The 20,760-nt window shown below is 39.5% G+C and overlaps 1 protein-coding gene across 3 annotated transcripts in view; it reads right to left on the minus strand.

The window, feature by feature from the left end:
- Positions 1-4,180: 4,180 nt before the first annotated feature.
- Positions 4,181-20,760, minus strand: part of ST6GALNAC3 (ST6 N-acetylgalactosaminide alpha-2,6-sialyltransferase 3) — a 515,010-nt gene continuing 498,430 nt past the window's right edge. For all 3 annotated transcript variants that reach the window (XM_073896492.1, XM_073896491.1, XM_073896490.1), the window contains 2 exons: positions 8,603-8,710; positions 4,181-7,537 (listed from right to left, as the gene is read on the minus strand). In XM_073896492.1, the coding sequence (XP_073752593.1) occupies positions 7,351-7,537; positions 8,603-8,710 (295 nt within the window). In that variant the 3' untranslated portion in view covers positions 4,181-7,350. The remainder of the gene's footprint in view (positions 7,538-8,602; positions 8,711-20,760) is intronic.

The raw sequence follows: 20,760 nt of genomic DNA on the forward strand, positions 1-20,760 counted from the left end.
TTTCTTAAGTGTTCTTAAGAAGGATTATCAACATAATTCATCCATACAGTTGCACATAACAGTAATTTTTTTAAGCTATATGTTATCATGACTAAGAATATTATGACAGATCAGTCTCTGGTCCTTTTCCTCCTGGGACACCAGACAACACTGCCCACCTCTACCAGGCCACGTGACTGAGCCTGTCTGATGGAATGTGGATGGAGTCTGCACACCACTTCTGGACTTACGAATGAAACCTTCCAATGCAGAATCCTCCATGCTCTTTCCCCATTAGCAGGCCAAAACGTGAGGTTTCTTAGGGTGCAGAGGAGGGTAAAGCCAAATGATGGGAGGAGCCTGTGTCTTTGAATCATCCAGAGACAAGCTGGTTGGAGAGGAGCATCTAAACAAACCTTATTCTGTTAAGTCACTGAAATGTTGGGGTCATTGGTTATACTGATTATCCTGCTCCAACTAGGTGTGGACTTTGGGTCATGCTGCCTGGTTACAAAAACCTCATTGTGCCACCTTGGTCAAGCAACTTAACCTCTTTGTGCTTTTCTTTCTTTATATGTGAAACGGTGATAGTAATATTACATACCTCACAGAGTACTTGAGGGGATTGAATGAGGTATACAGCCCTATAATAAACATGGCATATAAGTTATTATAATTTTATTCCCAAAGAAGACTCATTTTAAGATCATATCCAAATAGGGGTCGCCTACAGAGTTTGGTAGAGTACTAGAAGTTGACTTGTAAAATGAAAAACTGCCCACATATAATGTTCAACTTCAAGAGTGCTGAGTTTTCTAGAAAGAAAATTAGGGAGAAAAAGAGGAGTGGAGGAAGAAAAGGAGGGAAATCATGAAGGAAGGAGGGAGGAAGAATGAAGACTTCTGTATTTTAAGCAGCGTACGTACTTACCCATCTTGCTATCAGGTCTGATACAACAAGAATGGAAATATGCCTCAGCATTAGATAGTTAATGTGGACAAAACACATTCTGGAGGCTAACCAACATTTTCTCTTGTCATTGTCTGCAGTAGTACCCTGGACACCTTTCTGCCCTGGGTACTGAGTATATTGAGTATCTCCCTCTGCCCCGCACCCCCACTCCTGACTTGCTTTTTTTCTTTCAATGACAAATACTCTCTGGCTGTGTTCACAACTCCTCACTTACCTTATAGAAGCAAACCAAACTGAAATACACCAGTAGCCCTTTGCCATTTAGTAAGCTTTATTCTAAGGCATGGTGCCTATAAATAAAGCAGTATGATGCTAGAAAAAAAGCTCACCAAGTGCACAAACTGTGCGTTTACAGTCTCTACTATAAATAGATGAAGATTACAGGTTTTTAAAGTGAATGAGAGACTATAGCAAAAATTGTGTGAATTCAGAAAAATGAGTGAAGCATAAAATATACTGTATGTAATATAAATGGGTATTTACTCAGTAGCAATGACAACAAAGTTAAGCACAAGGAAATTAGTACTTTGAAGATTTAGTAACAAGGAACCATGAAATGCTCTGGTTTGTGTCTCTTTGGAGTTTCTCAGGAGACACTGCTCACTATATAGGCAAAAATGTGAATATATGAAGTTGGCTATTTATTCGTCAAGGTGTTCTTCACTTTTATGAAAGTGAGCTTCTATTTTTCTGAAGTCTCCAAGGCATGAACAAAGGGAAACATGTCTGTGGAGAAAGAAGAGCTTTTCTATTCCATAAACAAATTGTGCCTATTTTGAAAAGGGGGAAAAAAAGTAGAGGACTTAAAAAAACTAAATGAGATTTTCTGCAAAGTTACAATGGCCCAAGGACAATTCTGATTTGATGCTTTAGCAGTTTACATGGAATTTTACTCTAGTGGCTTCTCTAAGTTTCTGCAAAAACAAGCAACAAAACAATATGCTATCTCAGAGTCAAAGAAACCATTTTCAGAGCCTAGTGAATATAGCTTCAAAATTCTCCTCTTCCAACAATATCATATGAGCAGACCGTAAAGAAAAAACTCTTTCAGGGGTGCCTGGGTGGCTCAGTCCTTAAGCATCTGCCTTCAGCTCAGGTCATGATCTCAGCGTCCTGGGATCGGGACCCACATCGGGCTCCCTGCTCGGCGGGAAGCCTGCTTCTCCCTCCCCCACTCTCCCTGCTTGTGTTCCCTCTCTCGCTGTGTCTCTCTCTGTCAAGTAAGTGAATAAAATCTTAAAAAAAAGAGAAAAAAGTAAAGAAAAACTCCTTCTGGGTGGCTCAATCGTTAAGTGTCTGCCTTCGGCTCGGGTCATGATCCCAGGGTCCTGGGATCGAGCCCCGCATCGGGCTGCCTGCTCTGCAGGAAGCCTGCTTCTCTCTCGGCCTCTGCCCCTGCTTATGTTCCCTCTCACTGTCTCTCTCCCTCTATCAAATGAATAAATAAAATCTTAAAAAAAAAAAAGAAAAGAAAAAACTCTTTCAATCTTGCATGATGATTAAGTCCTGCGGAGCACTTGGGGCAGTGACTTACCTTCCAGAAGGGTATCTGCCCTCGAAGATCACGTGTGGTACAGAGACAGGTGTGGAAACAAAGGGTAGAATTTTACCGGCCAGTGCAGATAGATTATTTCACTAATGAGCAGCCGAATTGGTTTGAGAATTAGGACACTTGGTTTCTGGAGATAATTGGGCAATAGGACATGTCAGTTACACCAAGCACCTTCCATACTCAACAGCTCTTAGAGGAGTATCGGTAGCTTGATCATCCTTAACAACAAGGAAGTAAGATACTCACTTTTACATTCCTTAAATTAGTCCTACAATTTCATGATAACAGAAGGTTATGCAGTCTTAGCAATAAACACAGATAACAAAGAATATGGACAATTACTGGGATATGTTCCTTCAATTAGGTGACTGTTTCTATATTCAGTGTGGGGATTTCTCTGATCATGAGTAGAATCAACACTACTAATCTATCCCTTGGATTCCAGGGATAGACTTTCATTAAGTCATTTATGCATTTTTTCAGCTACCATTCTGTGCTTTAAAAAAAGTTATGGAAACAGTACTAGAGAAGGAGATATGAGATAAGAATTTGAGGCTCAGGACTGCCATTAGTCTGTGTTATAGCCATGGGCAATCACTTCACTTCTGTAGGTCTATTTCTTCAACTCCAAGGAGGGGTTGAATTGACTGGTCTCTAAACCCGTTGCAGCTCTAAAAGTCTAGAATACTTACAAAGGTTAGCACTGAAGAGTCACTGGATCTATGAATACTGTTAAAATGATGAGGTCTTGCCTTTTAAAAATGCAGTTGAGGGAAAAGCATTTTTCCCCCTCATGGCTCTGGGACTGTAAATCATTTGTTCTGCTAAGGTATGTAATCGCCTGACGTGGGGCAATATAGTTTGTTCTATGCATTCGAAATGCCACATTAAATGCTAGATGGGTATGTTGTTAAAAAAAAAAAGTAAACCTTCTGATTATATTATCTTCCTTATTAAAATGAAAACTGAGCTTACAATTAGCATCCAAGTAACACAACCATGTGAAGTATTCAGTGTTTTTTCCTAAAGAAGTAACAAGTGATTCTCTTCTGATGGCTTTATACTTCTGGAAAGGTCAGCAAAGTCCCCAGTTCAGACTCTTGCTCCCACAACGGCTGGTTCATTTCAAATCCTCAAAGTGTAATCTCCTTATACACTTTCCTCTTTTCAGAATAGTCACAGTTCTCTAACCATATAATAAAAACCATGCAAATCTGAGTATTGCTTATGTCAAAGGCAGGCTTATTTGAATAAGGGGACCAATGTTCATTCACTTCAGTGTGAATGCAGCTTGATGTAGTGTTTTCCAGTGTGACTAGGTGAACTGCGATCATCAGAGCCTACAACAGAGATTGCTATCCTTAGAGGTCTGATCTGTGACAACTGTGGCATCTAACTGTGTTCTCAGTTCTAGATAGAGCAGCTTCTCCAGCTTTATTCTATGGGCCAGCCATTGAATATTATCTGATGTACTCTTTACAATCGGTATGTTTAATTTGGATTTTTGCCTTATTTTTTCATCAGGATTCAAAATGTAAACCAACAAATTTCATTGAAGTCTAAAATAGGTTTTCTGTGATTCATACATATCACTGAAAAATAGAGGATTACAGGTATGATTTTAAACACACACACACACACACACACACACACACACACACACACACACACACACACAATGACTCTATGTGCATATATACAAACATCCTTCCAAACTGGTTTTTCTTTGATAGGTTTCATAGCAAGGTAAGATATAGTCTAGAAGTTTTCTAATTCACATTACCATCATAACAATATAAATCATTACTACTTAGTCACGAGGCTAACTTAGAAAAGACTCAAACATTCATTTTAAAACTGTTTTTAAATTTCCTTGCTTTTTTTCTAAAATTCTGCAGAATTAAAAATAATATTTACTCTATTATTTCTAGCTTGCATGTTTTTAACGCTGATTTCAGCAAATTGTGGCCATTTTCAATAGTCCATTTGCCTAGAGCCTTGGATGGAATTGGAATATGTTTGTTTTTTACAGATGTTAATTAACTTCTGGAATAGATATACATCAGTGATGAGTGAGTTTGGTTGAATTCTTCAATGTTTAGCTGCTGGATGAAATCTTTCAGTTGGCTAGAACCAGTGAAATTGGCCAGAAACTTGTGTGACAAGTTTGAATTTCTCCTTTGTCATTCTCTTCTCTATCTGTAAATCTTAGATGACAAATTTCTCAATATGGGAGAAATTACACTTTGTATTTCCACTAGAATTGGGAAGCTGAGGGTAAAGAGGAACAGGAAATGGAAGCAGGGAACATTAAAACTACAGAGAAAAATAAGTTACGTGATTCTCTCAAAATGCTGATTACACTGGAAATCATCCAATTAGGTTTCCAAATTGAGAATACTGGTTTTTTTGTTTCCCACTTTTAGAAAAAAGGAGGCAAGAGACAACAATAGAAAGTGGGGTTGGGGTTCAGTTAAGGAAAAAAGGGGGGAAGGGAGAGCAAGGAAGAGAGGAGGGGGGAGGCCCCCCCTCACCCTTCCAGAGGAAACGCTGACTTTTCTACACACACCTCCCACAGCAGAGTACCTGTGGGCGTGGCAAAGTCTCTTTCCTGGAGAGGCAGGGGAGCCAGGAAGGGGGCAAAGTGTCTTATTAGTAAGGACTAAAACAAATCGATTTAACCCTCCATTTACCAGAAAATGAAATAAATTATGGCATTCCCTGAAGCATTCTGATAATCAAGTGTTCCTTTTTATTTAAAAGTGGAACTTCTGTGTCAAAACAGGGGGAATACCATCTGTATTACAATTTTAACATTTGCATCTGTTTATTTTTCTTTGAGTGGGCATTTCCATCCATCGTCCGCTCAACAAAACCTGACATACCTAGAACTGAAAAGCGCACGAGGAAAAAACAGGAGTGTTGAAGGAAATGGCATTTGGCCATTTTCTTGGCTCTGAGTACTGGTGTTAACCAAATGGCAAGCAGAGAGCAGCAAAGAGGATTTTGCCCAGGATGGCCCCACTTAATGAGAACTTATCATGGGATCCAGCACTGGTAAAGACCCGCAAAGGGCTGCTGACGTGAAATGCGTCATCACTTTCATCCTTCAAATCATTCTGTCAATTGAATCATTTGCAAGGATATTTTTGGTCTCTTGGCTACTCTGTCAGCAAATCAACCCTCTCATATTTAATGAGCAATGAGTGTATGGAGAACAATGTCATCTCAAGATGGGACAGAAAACTATTTCTCTGCGTTCATTCCCTCCTGGTGTCCCTGCTTCCTCATTTTTCTCTACCTAAAAAGTCATTAAAAAAAAATTCAAAAGTACCTACATTCACAGGAGTCCTAGTCTATGGCCAGGACAATCCTTGTGATACTTTTTGCAAAATCCTGATATAATATATTGTATTTGGCACTGAAATCAATTGGTTACTAGTCTACATAAATGTATTCTATACAAATTCTATACAATATTCTATACAAATATTAGCAGAGGGAAAGATCTGGAATATATCAAAGCAAAGAACAAATTGCAGATCGTCTGCTAAGGAGGTGTCAAAATGTGCAGGCAATAGCCCAGTGGGGTGGTCACAGGCATCACATAGGACAGCATATATATAAGGACTTTAAATGACAAAGCACTTTGGACATTAAGGTCATTATTAGTGTTGTTATTCTGGTATAACAACTGATACACTGTGGGGAAAATGAACCCCAAGAAGGCAAAAGCTCTGGTCAGATTGAATACAAGGAATCATTTCCTCTCCATGTCTAGCGCTTGGCACTTGGCAACGATAATGTACTGTATGGAGAGATGCAGCTGAGCCTATAAAGTAGAAATCTGAATATACAAATATATATTATGAAGTATGGTAGGATACAAATTGATGTAAAAATATGCTTTGCTTTCCTTGTTTCATGTTTAAAAAGCATATATTTTTGTGTTGTTGGCTGTCGAAGCACAGTTAGCAAACCCTTTTGGTTATGTTTTAAGAACGCTTTCACAGTATATGTTATTACAGTGTTGGTATCTTACATATTAAATAGCTTTCTGAAATATTTAGGACTCGACCAAAAATAACTAAGCAGTAATAAAGATCACTCTAGTGACGTGTTAAGTTATATTGTTTGGGGTAGTGAGAATGGAGTGGTGAGAGTGAAAATTCCTCAAGATTTGCTAGTTGGCCCATTTTGAATTAAGTGTTTGAATTGTTGAAGAATCCTGATGGGTGGGATGTCCGTGATATCTTCATTGTTAACTAGGCAATGGCCTGAGGCTTTAGCTATAGGAGGTACTGTAGGACCATGGTCTGTCAGGAAGAGATTCCACCCCTGCCTCTGGGTTAACTAGTCACTGCGGTACGATACTTGTACCCAGATAGCGTTTCTTGGGTCAGTGTTTGACAATCAACCATTCTTCAAGATGGTGGAGCTGCTCAAGTTCAAGAGACCAGAGAGTCAATAACTTTGCCTCACGAGGCCAAATCCCATGGCTTCTGAAAGTTACTCACTGTTCAAGAATTCTGGGCAGCTTTCTTGAAGGATAATCTTCCCATTTCTTAGGTCACGGCTGTCATGTTACTGGCCTTCATTGCAATTCCAGTTAAATTATAAAGTGCAGTATGTAATGTTGAACCTTCAGAAAGAGTGTAAAGAGCACATCCACCCTCCATGAAATCCCAAGTTCAAATTACTGGCAGAGTCACCATCCATATTGGAGAATGTACAGAAACTTGGTCATTGTTGCTATCTTTATCGTCACCATCATCAGCATCATGAGCATCACAGTTGTGGTATTATGATCATGTCAAGTGTTGTGGCAAGATCAGAAAAAACTAACATCAAGACACTGTCCAGTTTGGGTGTGTGAATATTATCCTGTGTTTCTTGGCCCATTTAGCAAACACTTTCTTTTCAGTGATAAACCTATGCCCCCCATATGGAGCATGTTCATGAAGAAAATATTCATCACACTCATCTCTTCCTTGTTCATAGTAATGATAGGGGACTTTTCTATATCCTTCTGTCCTAAAAAAGAAAAAAAAAAAAGAAAAGAAAAGGAGAGAAGAATTGAGATGAAGAATGGAGCATTCATTTGCAAGAATCCATTATGTGCCTAGTAAATGCATTTACTTGCAAACCCATGCATGATTCTTGTCCATGAACTCAGTTAAAAGCTATTACGTATAAAAGCTTTTAGGAAGATTTACCAGATCCTTAGTGCCTTAATAAATCAAATAAAATTTATATATCACATCAATTGCATTCAAACATATACCTATCTTGGAAGGAGGAAACAGTGTATAATGGAGGCAAACTTCAGAGGGCCTGATGCTCTTACAGAGCTTGAAGAAGCTTTGTGATTTTTCACAGTAAGATATTTGGTACATTTGTGCTTCATTATACTTAGGGTAGAAATATTTGATCATGAAGATTGTGGCTTAGTTACCATTTTGACAATATGATTAAAATACTCTCTGAGTTACATTATGCCAATTGTTAATGTGGAAGTATATTTCATTACCTTGATGAAGCAAGGAGGGTTTATTTTATTAAATAATTAGAAATGATCCCTCCAGCAGGGATATACTGTAGATAAACATATCTATTTTAAATATGGATCTGGCAGATTACTCACTTATTAGTAAACTATAATTTCCAGGAATTCTTGCTAAGCTGTCAGCTTCTCTGAGGCTTCAGGACATTTTGTCCTTCATGATCAAATATAACCATTGAGTAGCTAGCTATCCATCAAGCCATTAGAGCAGCAGAAATGACAAACTTGCTTTGCAAATTAAATTACCACTAAACTTGCTCTGTATTTCCAAGCCACAAATCCCTGATATGCCACTGATTAAGGGGAAAATGTTCCTTCTGACATTTGACATTAGATTGTGGTAAATATTTTTCTTTTTATCACCCCTAAAAGTCACAACTTGATGCACTGACAATAAAATGTCATGTCAGCAAAGAGCACCAGGAAATAATTGTCGCTTTATCTGTTTCTCCGATTTATGGTATTAAAATGAATTGTGATATTTTGACAAGATATCAGAATTGGAGATGCATAAAAATAATTTCCTGTGATCTTACTTGCAGTAGGTGTCATTTATCATCCCGTAGACGTGAATGCCATAACAGGCATCCATGGCCAGAATGAAGGTAAACCACCCTGTGCTGAGATAAGAGCCAGACTGGACTCTGTGGGGGGGAACAGAAACAAACAACAACAAACAAAACAAAACAAACAAAAAAACATACACAGAACAACAATAAAGTGTGGTGAGAAATGAGCAACCTTTTATCAAAAGCATAGCCCTTGTTATCAGGAAAAAGCATTAAGAAACTTGACAACCTGTTGAAGATACACACTTATTTTGAATTATCTCTGAATAATTTATAGGCATGCGCTCACTCTTACTACCTTAAGCCTAGAAGCTATGCTGTATGGAAAAGAAGCCATATGGCAAATATCTGAAGTCAAATAATCCTGCTCCCTTCGGGTAAAAAATAATTTACTTGATTTTCCATAAGACACAGTTTAGTGCTGTATATCAGAGGACAGGTTTTCTAAAGTTGCTTGGAGCCCTGATGGGAACTGAATGATAATGGTGTTATTTTGCTTACCTGGACATATCACTTTCTTTAAGACTTGTTGGGTTTCTAAGTGTAAATTGGATGCAGTGTAGGTGAATGACTTGCTCTATGAGAGCATCTGAAAAGTTTTCCTTCACTGATTTCTAGGCATCATGAGACAAGACTTTTCCTTTGTAAGACCTCTGTTACCAATCTCTTCAACACATTTTTACTGAACACCTACTATGTGCAATTACTATAGTAAATGCTGGCGATATGGCAATCATCAAAACAACCAAAGATTTTCTCTTCATAGATTTGGAGGTGGCTATGTTTATGAAGGTTAGCCTCAGAAGGCCTCTTTGATAATGGAAGCAAAGATCTGGGTTGCAGTGGGGAGAAGAAGGTTGCTGTTGGTGCTGGGGTGGGAATAGTAAGAAGCCATGTGGAACATATTGGAAAAGATGGTCTCTCATGTGCAGTCTTTCAACTCTCATCTCGGCCGCATTAAGAATGGGCTTTGACAGGTCATGACCAAGCCCCATGTCGGGCTCTCTGCTCAGTGGGAGGCTGCTTCTCCCTCTGCCTGCTGCTCCCTCTGCTTGTGTGCTCTCTCTCTCTCTCTCTCTCTCTGTCAAATAAATAATAAAATCTTAAAAAAAAAAAAAGAATGGGCTTTGAGCCTGGACCACTTCCTTTATAAGAGATCCTCACATCCTGTGCTTGGTTATTGTCTTGTGTGGGGATATCTTTCCCTGTTTCAGACTCAATGTGTACTCCTTTGTTCCACTTAGGTATACATGTTACATGACACCTGGTCAACTGCATACTATATCTATCCCCTGCCAGGAGGGGACAGGGTCCTTTGGTTGCCTGCAGGCCAAGGGCTCTGAATCAGTTGCCAGGAAGGACCCAAAGGCCATGAGGACCAAGGCTCACTATTAGAGCTGATCTTGTTCTATCTCCTTTCTATGTGAGTAAAGCATTTCTCTATCCAGTGTTTGTGTTGTGTTTTTCTTGGCAGTTCAAATAAGACACAGTGGGAAGAAGTGCTTGGACTTCTACCTCTGGTGATAGGAGACAGATGTCACCTGCTCAACAGACCATATGAGAGGAAAGTGTTCCAGGAAGAGAAAATGTAAAGGGTAAATCATAAAGATGGAAGTGTGCTTGGTATGTTTAAGGAAAAGAGGGAAATCATAGTAACCGAAGGGGGAGAGTGTCCGATGTAGTTAGGTGTGTTGATTGGAAGGGTCTGCCAAATTTCGATGGCTCAAAGGAATGCTGGATGAAAAGCTCTATCTCCATACTTGACTTTAGCCAAGGGGACCCAATCCATCCAAAACAGATGACTGTCTAGCTCCTTAATCTCTTCCCATAGGAGCATTTGGGTCTCACCAGGTTATCTGGCAACTGTGCAGCACCATTTCTAAAAAAGACTACATTTCATACCTTCCATCTAGACTTCCTGGCATGCTGGAGCATTGCCAGCTCTTCTAGAAACTGACACTTAGCCACTGATAACCACTCTCTGGGTACAGCCCTCCAGCCAGTAGTCACTTCCCACTGATGTCCTGTATTGTTGATGTAGTTCTCCAGCACCAAGCCATCAATGTGTTATACTTAGAACCCTGGATCCTTTGATTCTTTTTTTTTTTTTTTTTTTTTACAGTCATTGTTTAGTATCAGTTGACTTACAACATGTAAGCATTTCAGGAGCAACACAAGCTCGCAGAGGGGTATGATAACTGGATTTTCTCACTTCTATTTTAATTGACTCTGGATGTTTTTTAAGGAGAGGCAAAGCCAGTCCATACATATCCGTCCCCTCTGCTCACTTGCCACTGAGTCTGAAATGCCACCGTGTAAATCGTCTTCCTGGTGTGTCTTCTAAGTGGAAAATATTCCAGAAACAGGATCACATGGAGTTACGTGCACTTTCCTCCGGGATAAGAATAGTAGCAGCAGCATGGGTTAGGAATGGGTGCCAAATGGGAGGGGGGATATGCCAGAGGGAGGTGGGATACACTCAAGAGCAACTTTGCTTATTATACAATTTGACTTGCCGTCCGACCTGTCTTCTGAGGTCTGAGGGAGAGCAGCAATGATGAGATCTGCTTCACACACCATCTGCTTAAATGTCCTCATGTGAAAATTGGGAGAGATCAGAAGATGCAAGAGTCTTGATTAGAAGCTCCCAAATTGAATCTAGAAATTTTGTCTGTGTACTGACTGTTTTCCAGTTATATTCCTATTTGAACGGCACACCCCTTTTACCTCTTTTTGCCTTCTCATTCTACGTGTTTCAACCTTTCTATTCCCTCTATCCTTCTTCATTACTAGGCTGACCACGCACTAGCAGAGATCACTAAAAATTACAACATTTATTTGTACACAATAAGAAAAGTAGGTCTCACTTACTTGTTTTACTAACAGACATTGATTGCAATCCTATGCCAGAAATTAGTGGTGAAATATATACACATATGTGTGTGTGTGTGTGTGTGTGTGTGTATATATATATATATATTTTTTTTTTTAAGTGTACGTGGAACCCAATGCAGGGCTTGAACTCACAACCCTGAAATCAAGACCTGAGCTAAGAGATCAAGAATCAGACACCTAACTAACCCAGCCATGTAGGTGCCCTGTGATGAATATTTTCTTAAAGAATACATGGTCTAGTGGGGGGTAGCACACGTGTCAAGACCAACACAATACATGTAACAAAACACAAGCCCATGTGTTTCAGAGTCAGTACAGAGTGCAATATGAAACTGAGAGTGTGGATACCTAGGTTCACATTCCAGCTTTGTCACTACCAAGCCTTGGACAATGTTTTTAACCTCTTTGGGTCATCTTAGTTCCCTTGTCTCTAAAATGAGATGGTTGAACTAAGTCATATCTAAAATTTGTTCCAATTTTAAAACCAAATGCTTCTGTGATTGTCACCCTCAACAGTCGATCTGTTTTAAGGTTTGCCCATTCTACAGTAATATGCTCCACACATGCTGAATGTGTAACTAACAAAGATGTTCATCAGTCAAATCGCCTTTAATGCCCACTTGTGTGGTGGGCATGCACCTAAATGTCTGAGGCATATATAAAGAGGGTGTAAAGTTTTACCTCACAATGGTGGTAGCTATAGTCGCTAAACTCTTCCCTCTTTCACACTATTGCTCATGGAACGTGCTGGAATGGCTGTCCAAGACCAAGGACACAATGAGATCATAGTATTCAGACTAAAGCTTAATTTGAGTGAGAGAAAAAGTAAACCAAAATTAGGGCAAAATGTTTTTCTTTTTATGTGTTTTTCTGGGTGTCAGTGTGTCCACAGAGTGGCTAACTGTCAAGGACCAAGATAATATTATAGCTCGAGCATAAAGTGTGGTGAGGGGGAGGTCATTTGTATGACGTGTGGACCTCTACTCTGCAAAACAAGTTCTCCTGGCTCATTCTGATCCAGATAGTCATGTTGAGTGTTCAACAGCAAACTTTCAGAATGGAAGCAGAGGATAAATAGGGTACAGTTGTCAGAGTGGTTCCTCTACATAATCTGTCTTCTCTTCACCCAGGAAAAGAAGGTCAAGAATTTCAGAGTTTGGCATCTGGTCAAAGATCTTTCCATCTTACTCACTGATAAGGAAATTTTACCATGTCTCGGACACTTGATGACCTTTAAGCCTAACCTATTACTTTTAAGCAAAACCTCATTTTGTTTCTGGATAGACAGATCATAATAGTTAGGCTGAAAATCTTCAAGTAAGCTGTGTTGCATTTGGTTCCGACTGCGGGGACTCATACTGCTTAAGTGCCCTGTCCTAAAAACGGCACTTTAATTAGACAGTTGCATTTTCTCTCTCTGGTGCCTCTGATAAATTTGGGATGTAAAATCATGTGAGATTTCTTACCCATAGTACATGCTGGGGATAGCAAAGTGGTTTCTTCTCAAAATACTTGGAGCTAATGTCATCTACAGAATATTTACAGTGGCATAATGGCAACTGATAGATTAATCCAGAAATTCTTCTGAATAATGGCCTTGGTGATCTGGGTCCCTAATGGAACTCACTGGCCTGGATGGCACTGGCTCTGGGAATTCTTATAGTTAAACCACTCCAAACTCCTGCTGTGTGGGTGTACTAGAAATGAGGATGTATAAATTATGCCCAAGTAGACCTCTGGGGGCTCAATAAAAACAACAAAAAGACTTGAGCCTATGTATGTGAAATTGTTTATGCTTTTCAGCTAGAAGGGACCTAGGGATAACTATCGGATGCTTTTAAAAATTCTTAAAGGGTCTCCTCTGGGGCCAAATACTGTCTTGTAATTTGTCACTCATGCACGCGGCACTAACTGTACCAGCTGGCCATCAGCCATGGCACTTTTTATACCTTCTACATTTGGGGATCGATAAAAACAATTATTGTCATCTACAAATAAACAATCAAGATTCCCATAGGGATGATAAGAGAATTTAAACCCCTAATTCAATACAATAAGAAAGCTTAAATTAACGTGGCAGAATCATGAGCCATGCCGAGGAAAATAAAGGCAGAAGTGTTAAGAGAAAGCTATCAATCATTTGTTTCCACTGGCCAAGCTTTGCATCCCACTGCTCCTTGGTAATCAAGATACTTACTACTTGGAAACGACTTTAAATTTACTTGCTCATCTCTTGGAAAAATGATGCTGTCAACACCTTGATATAGCACATGCTTGAAGGCATATCATTTAAAATATGATCTTTCATCTAGTTTATTACCAATAAAATATAAGCTACCTTGCCCCTTGATGTTTACTTACTGTTGCTTGATGTCTAAAGGTCATCACATGCCCAAAGGGATTTGTTGTCTGTCAAGCTATCCTTATTTTTACCAATCTCAGTCTTTTTGGCTGTCAGCATGCTTCATTCACCTGTACTTTTGCTTCTGAGCATGCTCTCTCATCTTCTCATTTCTGAAAACATATTGCGAAGCATTTTCTTCCTATTGCCTGGAAAGCTTGAACTTTCTAATGAGTGAGATTTCCCTTCTGGGGAATTTCAGGGGAGGAACTGAAGAAACTAAAATGGATACTCTTCAGAAGAAAATGGGATTACACTGAATCTACTATTTATTCACAGGATGCCCTGCTAATTATTGAACACCATTAACTCGGTGACTTGGGTTCTGAACTCAAGAAACTTGCCTTTGATGAAATAATAGCACTTTCTCTTTATCAGGGTTTCTCAATCTAGTACTATTGATATTTTAGATGAGATAATTCTTTTTTGGGGGCTGCTGCTCTGTGCAATAAGTTCTTTTTCATAGCTCACCAGATTCTCCTTTGTTCCAAGATCACCTGTGCCCTAAAAGGGCAATAGATTTCTTCATTCTCCAATGCCTCCTCTTGACTTGAGTGGCTTGCCTTGAGGATGTCCCTGATCCTAAAAATCCAGGTTCTCCCTATCCAGAGTTCCCATTCTGCCCACTTGGCTCACTGTCCCACTGCTTTTCTTCAACCAGCCAAACATCTTACTTCTTTCTCTTTCTTTACAAACCTATCTGACGCCATTCAGGTTCGGTCAATATGAAATCATTATTATCTTACCTCTTAACACAATCCTAGGAATCAGCAAATTCACTTGGTCTAGACCCAAAGGGCAAGTCCTGACCTGCAATGGGGAATGTGCAATGGGAAAAGGAAAAACGTGTCAGGTAGGAACAAGGATGAGTCTTAGTTGCCTCAGTCTCTGGTTGCTTCCTCTTCATGGAATGGTTCCTTTGGGGACCTTTGACTCAAATTTTTCAGCCTAAATTTTACTGTTTCTTACTCATTTCTTCGATGAACTGATGAAAACAAGGCCTGGGGCACTCCAAGCTAACATTTTAAAAGTATAATTATCATTTATCAAAGCCCAAAGGGGATCAAGACCCTCCCAATAATGGAGGTTTGTTGGAGAGCACAATATCGGCAGCAGCTTCTGAAAGCTGCTACACTCAGAAGTAAAAAGGGAATTTAAAACAAGAATTAATCAATATTTCATGTCTTGTTTTAACACTATTGGATCTCCGTTCTCTCATCAATATACTACACTGGCAGGATAAATAAAAATAGCAAAGTAAGTTTCCATATACCTTCCTAGGGAGAAAGAATACCTGACAGAATACAGATTATTCAATTAAAAACATTCTTTCCCCCATTTTTTTTCAAAAGCCCATGGATAATGAAAGAATACATTTAAACAAAGAGACTGGGCTAGAAAAACAGCTGATGATTATCAGTAGCACCTTGGGATTCAATCTAATATTGTGAACCAGTCTAATGGAAGCAGAACTCAAAGTGTGGAAACAATTTGAGCTGTCCCCAAGTCATGTATTTTTGTATATTATTCGATAGTCAGGAGCTATGGAAATACTCTGGAGTTTTCCCATTATATTAACACTGTATATCTGTACTATCTATCAATGGGACATGCCTAGCCAATCTTTAGACAGCAACAACTTTCTGCAAATCAGGCAGCAGAATTCTCGATCTTGGCTTGAATCATTTGCAAATGGACACAAACTTCTCAAATGGATAAAAATATCATACTGTGGATGGCGATTCTTAAGAGAATGCACCAAGTGAAAGGAATCCAGACATGAAATATAATGAAAAATGGACAGTGAGTAAATGGAGAAAGCAGTAAATCTTAGAGGAAGACTGCTTTACCCTCCCAATCAGCTAATGTGAAATGCCTGTGCTAATCCGTAGGCACTTGGACTGTGAATATAAAAAATAGTTTTCCTGCCATAGAATCAACAGGACTCTCTGACTCGTGATGAATGCAATGAAATTGTACAAAAGAAGCATAATAAGAAATGACTGTGTTCTTTTCAAAACATACATTTAAAAGTAAAATGGTACAGCTCCCAAAGGTATGATTTATGGCTGCTGTAGAAATAGAAGATACCACTCACAAAAATTACTTTGTTCATTCATCTCAGAAATTAAAAGGTTATTTTGCTCTTGCCCTTTGGCTTTCAATCCCCTTCCATTGGAATTGTTGATTTCTGGGATTTCATTCACTTTCTTAAACGAACAATGGAACCTCAGGAATGGCAGGGATGGATGGAGATCTCATGGGCCCGCTTCATTAAGGCAGGTCTGGTTCCTTAACCACACGGTATTGACTGAAAGGTATTTCCTCCAAATTCTTATGTTGAAGCCCTAATGCCCAATGTGTTGGCATTTGGAGATGTGGCTTTGGGGAGGTAATTAGCTTTGCGTGAAGTCATGAGGATGGGGCCCTCGTGATGGGATTAGTGCCCTTCTAGGAAGAGGAAGAGACACCAGAGCTCTCTTTTTTCCCATCACATGAGAACACAGTGAGAAGTCTTCGAGCCAGGGAGAGGGTTGTCACCAGAAACTCTCCATGCTGGCACTCTGATCTCGGACTTCTGACCTCCAGAACTGTGAGAAAAGAAATTTCTGTTGTGTTCAGTCTAGGGTATTTTTTTTTTTTTAAAGATTTCATTTATTTATTCATGAGAAACAGAGAGAGAGAGAGAGGCAGAGGGAGAAGCAGGCTCCCAAGGAGCAGGGAGCCCGATGCGGGACTCGATCCCAGGACCCCGGGATCATGACCTGAGCCGAAGGCAGACGCTTAACCATCTGAGCCACCCAGGCGCCCGGTCTAGGGTATTTTGTTATGGCAGCCCAAGCTGGCTAAGACAATGGGCATCTCTCCCACCAACCTAAACTCCCCACTTTATTTTCTAGGACTTCTCGTGAACTCTCTTGTCTAGCCATGTGCATCCATTTTTTGCTCCTTAAACACATCTTGTACATGCCAGTTTCTGTCTTTTCACTCAGTTTGCTGATGTATACCTTCCTTCTTCCTGAATGCTCTCCCCCACATCCTCTTCAGTTTCCAATCTCATCAAGCTTATTCTGCTTCCTCTCATCCATTCACAGTGTAGGTGTGAGACATGGTACTATGCTCAGGAAATACCAAGTTGCCCCTGATCTTAACTCAGGGTCAAGTGGGAGAGACAGACTCGATGACCATGTTCAGAAATCGTGCTATCAAGGAGATAATTCCCTGCAAGTGCTATAGGACTACCGAGGGAAGAGTAATAGACACAGCTGAGGGAATGTGGTGAAGGTGATTCCTTTCCCAATTGAGAGTAAGAGCTGAGTTGTGGATTAAAGCTAAATAAGAACACCAGCCAGAAAAAGAAGGAAGAGAGTCTTTCAAACAGAGGGAATGGCCTCTGCAGTTGCACTGATGTATGAGAATAAAGGGAATACCGAATAGTTCTCAGCTGTCCTCTAATCTGGAATGGACCTCAAAACATCATCAGTGTTTATTTCCATAAGAGATTATTCGTTAGAGATAGGATGCATACATAACACTGATTTATTTTTCTTCCTTACATTACATTTTGAAATATTAGAGATATCTTGATGTTCTATATAGCTAGTCTTTTCAGATGATGGAAATTTATGGATCTGGAGAAAAGTTTCTAGGGAAAAATTGGCAGAATTATGTTTTTTTCTTCCTCACTAAATTCCTCATTAATTCAGAATTGTGAACAAATGTAAACAATATATGACTAAGAATAAAAACAATTAAAATATGTGTGATGAGAATGGATGTACTCAGTAGTGTTCATCTGTCTTATAAACTAAGTTACAAGTCATGAGCAAACTTCTCTGATCTTCACTTACCACCAAGCAGCCTTCCTCAATACACACCTGGAGGCTCTCGACCTGTTCCATTTAAAGGGAAAACAGTTTTTACATTACTGAGTTTGTTTTTTTTTTTTGACAAATGGAAATGAAAACAAATACCATTGCTGCTTTAAGGATGTGAGCCCTTTAAAGTACCTTTGGCTCTAGAAATGCTGAACTAAATGACCTCTAAAGCAACCTCTCCTCCACCAAGTAAAGTTTCTATAGTGTCCTTTTATAGATGCTACTGTGTCCTTTTATACCTAATCTCTATTTCCAAACTCTGTTGTTTGCCCTGGATCTACCTAAAATGGCCCATAATTTCGAAGACGTGTAGGTTCTAGTTTCTGACTATTCAAGCTACTCTAGAGGCCTTCGTCTCAATGATCATAGATTTTCTTTCAACCTTCCTGTGTTAGATTGTATTGTTCATTCCCTCCCTGAACATGGCTTGCTTGTAAGTGCAGTAAGCTTCCCTACCTCCTTGACTTTGCGCTTGGCCAAATGACTTGCTTTGACCAATGGAACAGAAGTAGTAGTGATGGTTCCTGGTAGAGAATTTAAAGATTTTTGTAAATTTTTATTTATTTGTTTGACAGAGACACAGCAAAAGAGGGAACACAAGCAGGGGGAGTGGGAAGGGAGAAGCAGGCTTCCCGTGGAGCAGGGAGCCTGCTAAGGGGCTCGATCCCAGGACCCTGAGATCATGACCTGAGCCAAAGGCAGATGCTTAACGACTGAGCCACCCAGGTGCCCCCCTGGCAAAGAATTTAAAAAGCATCACATGGTTCCCATTTCTTACATGTCTTCCCTCCATCATGAGAACAACACATCCCAGTAGGGTGTGCTTCTTTAGCCTGGTTCCTGGGGTGAGGACACCCATGCAGCAGACATGAACCCCAAATTAGAGCCAAGTTCGATAAGCTTAGCAGAGGTATAGCTGATCACAGACCTGCGAGCAGGAAATAAATGTTCTTGTAAGCCATTGAGTTTCAGGGTTATTTGTTATGCAGCAAAGAGCTGACTAAATTTTTTATTAATAATAATAACTGCTATCATTTATGGGGCATTTATATGTACTAGACATTGTTTCAAGGGCTGTGCATTGGTCATGTCATTTAATTCATACAACAACCCCAACCTATGGGGAGTATTGATATCCCCATTATACAAATGAAGGTTCAGGGAGATATAAACTACTTGTCCAAAGACAGTTGACATCAGAAAACTCAGGTTCTTAACTAAGTTCTTTCTCAGTCATCGGTCTCAGAATCATCCAAGGCACCACATGTCTGACAGGGCAATCATCAGAGAACCTCAAGTCTTCAGATTCTATTGATAACCCTCTAGGAAATCTTGAACTTGCAACTTCTTCCTGGTCCACATTTTTTTTTTTTTTTATGGCAGAATAAGAAGACTGGCATAGGTAGGCTTAGGGTCTTTCATCACTAAGGTCTAGAATTGCAGTTATAGTAACAGAGCCCATGCTGGAGGGTACAGCTGTATATTTTAGCACAGAGATACTGTCACTTTATTGATCTGTATTTATGACTTCAGGATTCAAAACAGCTTTTAGAATTTCAACCATGGTCATGTTCAAACAACAGCTTTATGCCACAGGTGTGGAGATATGCATCAACTTTAAAAAAAAAAAAATGAAGGGGCAAGTCCTGAAATAATGATCAAGTTCCTAGATCCACTTCCCTCCCCAGGCATGGCTTCCTTCCAGGCTTAGGTTCTATAACCTTCCAATAAATTCTTCTCTTTGGCTTGTGTCTGTTGGAGGAGGTGTCTGTTCTTTGCAACCAGAGATATGAAGTTGGATTGGTTGACCTCTAAGACCTTTTCCAACAAAATGGGTCTATTAAAAACTCTAGTATAATTAGGGACTTCACTTCTAACTAATCTTTAACTCTTATTAACAATCACGATTTGATCTGATTTTAGTTTTATACTTAGGCTTTTTAAAAATTGCTTCTTTCTAACTTAACCTTCAACTTATCTTGAAATCACGCCCTTCCTAAATTGATGTGGGCTTCAGTATTCTGAATGCTAATCACCTTTCTCTACCTAAGGCATAGGTGCCTGTTCCACTGCTAAGATAAAGGTAATTAATGGAAGGGTTTGGCTTTCTCTTTTAGTTCTCTTATCACACATTCTTTCTGCATATACTTTCCTTAAGACCAAAGGGGAAAAAAAGGGAAAGATTGTAATCAGGTAGGAGTATATCTAAATAGATAAAAGCCCTTTCCCTGCCACGTTTCCTTTTTTAGACAGGAAATGAAACTACTCACTTTCCCTTAGTTTTTTGACTTAACTGGAACTTGAGTTAAACCAAGATTTTCCTTTAGAAATAATCCTAGCACAGAATCAGACTCAAACTTGCTTCTGACAAAAATGCATTCCAAGCCCTTGTTTCTGTTTCAAAATGAAAATTTATGTTTAAAAAGAACTTTTAAACAAGCAAAAGTTATAACAAGGATTGAAGACAGAGATTTGAGGTCGTTTCACCCCATTGAAGGAGATTGGGGGTCCAAGCTTCTCGCTAAAGCCTCCAGTACCACTGGGATCATCACTAAACCAGCCTCAGCCAGAGCCCGAGCAACTGGGGCTACACATAATTGTGAAATTTGAAAAACTCAAAGTAGCTCTCACTTTCTTCTAGTTAAGAAGGACTAATTTTGCTGCCTATCTGAAGTTATTATCACTTTTTTGACTGAGTTGCATGGCTCAGTAAATCCTGAAATAAATTATTTCGAGGGGTATACTTATTTTTAATAGGAAAACCTAAGCAATACCCCCATTTCCCACACCTTTAAAATTGTTTTCACTAAAGAAGGATAATTCAATTAGAAAAGGTCAGAAGCAACAACTGACATATGAGTCTTCGGGCACTGAGGAGTTTCGTCTCTAAGAGAAGGAGGCTTTGTCAGTTTTCCAGTAAGCTGACATTCACTGACTACTTTACACACAAC

Source organism: Callorhinus ursinus, unplaced genomic scaffold (assembly GCF_003265705.2).
Source record: "Callorhinus ursinus isolate GAN/ISIS: 27379988/994484 unplaced genomic scaffold, GSC_fseal_2.0 scaffold9, whole genome shotgun sequence".
NCBI classification, from domain to species: Eukaryota; Metazoa; Chordata; class Mammalia; order Carnivora; family Otariidae; genus Callorhinus; species Callorhinus ursinus.